The 5,828-nt window shown below is 42.5% G+C and overlaps 1 protein-coding gene across 1 annotated transcript; it reads left to right on the top strand.

Annotated features, from left to right (window-relative positions):
* The first annotated feature begins 2,549 nt into the window (after positions 1-2,549).
* On the top strand, positions 2,550-3,806 carry LOC127291715 (uncharacterized). Its single transcript, XM_051321028.2, has 2 exons — positions 2,550-3,273; positions 3,401-3,806. The coding sequence occupies exons 1-2, from the start codon at positions 2,626-2,628 to the stop codon at positions 3,542-3,544; spliced, it is 792 nt and encodes a 263-aa protein (XP_051176988.1). The 5' UTR covers positions 2,550-2,625; the 3' UTR covers positions 3,545-3,806.
* Positions 3,807-5,828: the final 2,022 nt, after the last annotated feature.

The raw sequence follows: 5,828 nt of genomic DNA, 5'->3' as shown, positions 1-5,828 counted from the left end.
GTCCCCTCCTCGCCCTAACGCACGCCTCCGTTTCCGTCTAGGACCGCCTGAAGCTGCCGCCGCCGTCACCTGCCGAAAGGAGCACCGGGAGAGGAGCCGCCCGTGCCTGCATCAGGAAGGACTGCTACTGAAGGAGGAGGAGCCGCCGGACTCGCTACTGGATCGCCTCGACCCGCAGCCACCCCGATGGACCTTCGCCATTGGTGGCTAACTCCTCCCGGTGAGCCTCCGCGTCATATCTTGCCTCCCTAGGGTTCCCTACATGCATGCATAGGGTAGAGGAGGAAGACACTCCTCAACCGTCCGATCAACATAGATCCAATGGCCGCGTACCTCTTCGTTTTTTTTCACGGATAGGCGGGCCCCACTGTCAGCCGTTTTTTCTTTTTCCCCTCCCCACCCGGCAACACATCTGGGCCGGCCCGACGAGTTCCCGCGCGGCCCAAATAAGATCGAGCCCGTGCCTTTTCCTTTTTCCTTTTTCTGAAAAATAATTCACAGACACATCTCATTCAGTTTTAATTCACCAAAAATTCATAAATGATCCAAATCAAGTTATTCCAAATTGTTTTAGGTTCATAAATAAAATCCTCACCACCTCACACAAGAATTAGACCATTATCTGTTCTGCATATTTCTATGTTTTTAAAATGGTACAGACATGCTGTTTCCTTGTTAATTCAAATTTGAGAGTTTAAAAATGGTTTAAACCCAAATCCAATTTTGTATTGAACCTTATGATTATGCCCATCTTTTGGCACTGGTTTGAGGATTTTAGGTCAAAATATGAGCTTGTGAGATATAGTACAAGTTTATTCAAAATTTGTGTTTGCGAATTTATTTCAGGAGCATAGAATATTATTTTTGAGTGCAACCACTTTTGTTGTGCTCACATTACTTTTGTAAAAAACATATTCAGAGATCATATTTATTTGAGCATCTGAATTTTTCTAAGATTTTAACCTTTGAATTGGTCCCTCTGGCCAGTAATATAATTATTAAAAATCTTTTAAAACTTCAAAATTGGTTAATCCAATTTTGTATGGATCTATGTTTTAATAGCTATCCAGAGGTATAATTTTTGCTTTATGTAGTTGTGTAATATTCTGTGAGCAAAATAAAGTAGCAAAATGATTTCTGATTTTCCAAAAATGTTTTAAAATAAAATATAATAGTTTTTGGCACAAAACCTGTGCACTTGTCTTTTTTGTGGTGTTATCTAGCAGGGAATACTTAGTTTATACCATGGTGATAACCAGAGAGACAATTGCTAATTTGTGAGGCTCTCATGCCTTTATTAAGTGAAATAAATTGGTTTTTCTTAAAATAAAATTGTAAAGTTGTTTTGTAGTGACTATGAGTCCCTAGTATGTTAGCCCTTGGTTGAGTGGTTAGCTATTGATTGTTGCATGTTGATTTGTTTGTGCAATGTGTTGAATGTGTTCCCTTTTTATTTCGCGATGATAGATTCGGACATTGTAGGGTTTGAAGGAGATGAAGGATTCGAAGATCTTTGAAGAAGACCAGGGACAATCAGCCATTCAAGGCAATCCATCTTTTAATCTCATGTCGCTATCCTATTTGCATTTTTGTGTACTATTACACCCTTTGTCGCCGCATCGTAAGCAACGGAAACAAAAGCTAGACTAGGTCGTCTACAGGCACACGCAGGTTTTATTTGCTAACTGATACTAAATTCAGTGAACACTACTCTAACTAAACCAAGCGACTGGCTTAACTAAAGATGATCATAACAGTATGGTGTCCTTGGCCAGATCCCATTTTTTCATATACGAGCTCATGATCTGGAGTCTTATCCACATACTTGATTTTTTAGGTATGGTGTACGTGGATTGGGGAAAAAAATTTGTTCATGGTCTATTTTGTATCCATGGATGGTGTGCATGCAGATGCAGAAATCTCTTCATGGTCAGATGCATGGTGTTCTTGGTCAGTTGAAAAAAAAATATCATGTTCAGTACCCTTAAAAAACTTGCATTATTATGGATCCAAATTTTTGGTTCACGATTTGTTCGATGCAATCATGTGTCTTATCTAGAAGCAACCATGATTAATTAATTACTTTAAAAGGGAGTGTTGCGACGGCCTAATTAGTGGGAGAGAACACTACTAATGCTACAGAAGGGATGTGGTGGAAAGCCACATAGTAAAGGAATAGAAGGTTTATTCTGCAAACTGGAAGGAACTTCCTGACAGAAAATGGACCAAGTTGAGGGTCTTCTCACAATATAGAATCACTAATCATGAAGCAAACAGGAAGAGATATGGGCGGATCTGATAAGGCCTAGACACCAGCACCGTTGTAGAATAGGTCCTATTTCTTTATAGATTAGGTTGTCTTGGCGAGAATAACGAGGTGGTGACTGTGTTCTCGGGTCGGAATAAATTCTTTATAGATTTTTTTAAAAGATGAGGACTATGTTCCATTGCCCCTTGCTGCTGGCCACCTTTATGTAAAGGTGAACGGTACGATTCCCTTGTAAATTTTGATAGCCAAAATGCACACGGCGACCACAGCGAGATGCTCGCTGCGCCATACTATATATTATGTTTGATCAATGGACCATGAAATCAACATAACCTGAGAAGGTCGCAAGCTTCAAGATGGCAGACACCACGTTAAGCACAAAGATCACCATGAAGCTCCTCATCGATCCCAGTCCACTACGCCCGCGCGTGCTGTTCGCGGAAGCCGGGAAGGACGCCGTGGACTTCCTCTTTTCCCTCCTTACCATGCCGGCCGGCGTGGCCGTGAAGCTGCTGGGAAAGGGGTCCATGATCGGCAGCAACGGCAACCTCTACTCCAGCGCCGAGGAGCTCGACGGCACGTACATGCTGCCTGGCGTGGACAAGGACGTGATCCTCTGCCCTGCCGTGGTCTCACCCGTGGCGAGCGCCAGCAGCAGCTCCCTCTTCCGCTTGCCGGAGCCATCCTCGCTCTTGACCCCGAGGAGATTCTTCGGTTGCGGGAACACGATTAATAATGATTGCCGCACCAGCGTGACAGATCAGAGAGGCTCTCGGTGTCCATCCTGTGGAAACCAGATGACGACTGAATTCCGTTATGTGTCCGGACAGGTGCAGAACACCTCGACCGGTGGGTTCGTGCAGGGCGTCGTGACGTACACGGTGACGGATGACCTTAGGATATCGCCAATGTCTGCCATCTCCAGCATCGCGCGGCTCAGCAAGTTGGCGGCGAGGGGCCTCAACGCGCCCCAGGAGAAAACTGTGCAGATCGGCTACAAAGAGGTGTGGTGCATCATCCTCCCATTTTACATGCATTTTCCGTCGTATTTACAACTAACACGTGCCTATGTTTCATGAAACCATTAATTTATTTTGATGTATATATGTTTGATAATGCGTACGCAAGCAGGGTTTGGAGATCCTGGAAGCCTCGTTCAAGTCCAAAACTGTCCTAACTGATGTTTTCCTTGGCAAGAAGCTCTCTCCATCCAACAAAGGCACCACTCTGTTGAGCAAGGCCACAAGATCTGAATGCCTCACATGGCGTGTTTGAGCGTATGGATGTGCAGCTAGCGACCTTTAATCAGGTTGCCTCGTCCTTTCTCGGTGCTTGTAGTACCCTCAGCCGCCTTACGCCGCTTCTTTCTTTGTCCCATGTTAAGGGTGTTGTTGAATTTTATTAACCTTTCTGGTTCATGGGCTATGTGCATCTTGTTATGCAGAAGCCAGGTGTAACTCTCTTGCTTGTATCGCCTTGATGTGATTTTTGAGTTGATAAAAACTCTCTTTATCGAAAAAGTACCCTCAACCGCTAAGTACTCCCTCTGTCCCATTAGTAGTCAAATCTAAAAAATTGAAAAGTCAAACAATCTTAGTTATTAATACTATAAACTTGGTAAAAAAATATTAAAATAATTTGACTTTTCAAGAAAGCTAGATTGACAACTAATTTGGGATAGATGGGGTAGATATCACGTGCTGGTCCCTTCTGCATATATAAAGCTTATGTGCATTCAGTGTGCTCAACCGCTTGTTAATAAGTTTGCATGTTGCATTCGCTAAGAAAACAACCACGGGTGGACTGATAATAAATTTTAATAAAAAATATTTTTTGAGAGCTGTGCAAAATAAATATTGCATTAATGCACTCAGAAGGGAGAGACGAGGTCATCTGGAAATCCTCAAGTGCTCGAACCTAGCTTCTGGTGGGTGAAATTTGATGACATTCAATAAATAGATTAACGATAGATCCTAAGCAGGTAATGTCTTAACATGCCTATGCAAGATAAGAAAATGGTTCTCTTGCAAATTGCAGTGGAATTGCCGAGAGACGGCACAACTCTTTTGCGCGCGCTCTGCGGTTAGCTTGAGCACATCCACCAGGCACATCCCGTCTACCCTACCACCTACTCAAATAAAAGCAGTCCTCCTTTCAGCCGCTCACCCAATTGTAAATGGAACCGTATCGCAAACTGAGTTTGGCTCTGGTGGTTAGGTTCCTTGGAACCAGCCCACCCAGGTTCAAATCCTAGACTTGGCATGGGTGTTTATATTTATCTGAATTAATTTCAGGATTTAACCGGCGCTATGCTTTCAGTGGTAGGTGACGTGCCCGTCAACAGCGAGGCGCCAGTGATGACTTCGTCAACCTCAAGATATGCCGGCTCGATCCCTCGGAGGTGCTCATAGGGGTAGGGTGTGCGTATGTGCGATCATAGGGGTGAGTGTACGTGCGTGTTTGTGAGCGTCTACGTTGTACTGTGTTCTCAAAAAAAAAAGTAAATGGAACCGTATCATCTTTGGGAGGAAGATGGACCAGCACATGAAAAAGGAAACCACTTCTTTATTCTGGCCATTCCCTCACTTTCAATTGGAATAGAATCATATACTCTAAACGAGAAAAGAAAAGTAGTATATTATGAAGAGAAAAATAAATTTCTGCAACAATTTATTATAACATTAAAATACTGTAATTCATGTAGCAAGACATGGTACTATCTTGCCTGTGGATCTTCTCTCTCTTCAAAATATGTCGGTCACACAAGTCTTTTTTAATTGCAAGTCTCACGGTGACATGTGGTTTTCACACCAGACTTTGATTTTTCCTCCCTATCTTCAACCAAGCTTATACTTGGAGAATCGACATGAGGTTTCAATCATCACTTTAGAGTATTCTTTTGAGCTTTCTTTGTAACAGGATAGAGTGGGAACAGATACATGCATCCGGTGCCCACGTCGAGATGCTCAGGGTGCCATTTATATTGGGCTATTCCATTCCACCAAGTAATGTACTTAGCCTGAGAAGCAATAGAGAACCAAAAAATATTGCTTACTTACCTAGTTCCAATGTAATGTTCTAAGTCAAACTTAAAAATGTTTGACCACATTTATTTGTTGGGACCCGAAGCCATACGACTGAGAAACCATCCATGGATACCCTACTACATAAGGATCATGACAGTGCATAGGGATACATTCTTCATATCATCAGTTCATCACCATGTAATAGAGTCTTATAAAACACAATTACATAGATAAACCATTATGGTCTAAGTCTTACAACATCAATTTCCGACAGTGAAAATAGAAAAGATAACTTCAACACATCGATATGCCAGTCCACATGGCAACCAACTGAGATTGTGCCCTAGTTCTTAGTGCCTTCATCGTCATCTTTATGATAGTTGGAAGTGTCCTTTTCATTCTCTGGACAAATCAATAAGCCATAGGAGGAAACCAATGTATACATGCAAAGGCTAGAGAAAGAATGGCTCTATATTAGGTTTATACATTTAGCGAAAAGCCATCTTTCTTTTGAAAATTACCTTTGCCAACCA

This window comes from Lolium perenne, chromosome 4 (assembly GCF_019359855.2).
Source record: "Lolium perenne isolate Kyuss_39 chromosome 4, Kyuss_2.0, whole genome shotgun sequence".
NCBI classification, from domain to species: Eukaryota; Viridiplantae; Streptophyta; class Magnoliopsida; order Poales; family Poaceae; genus Lolium; species Lolium perenne.
The sequence above is the reverse complement of the archived record's forward strand: the minus strand, read 5'-3'. Positions and strand labels throughout refer to the sequence as shown.

What these genes read in the sequence shown, in the direction of transcription:
- LOC127291715 (XM_051321028.2), top strand. Translation starts at nt 2,626, where the DNA reads ATGGCAGACACCACGTTAAGCACAAAGATCACCATGAAGCTCCTCATC. An exon ending in TGCAGATCGGCTACAAAGAG is followed by an intron (nt 3,274 to 3,400) that starts GTGTGGTGCATC and finishes GTACGCAAGCAG; the next exon opens with GGTTTGGAGATCCTGGAAGC.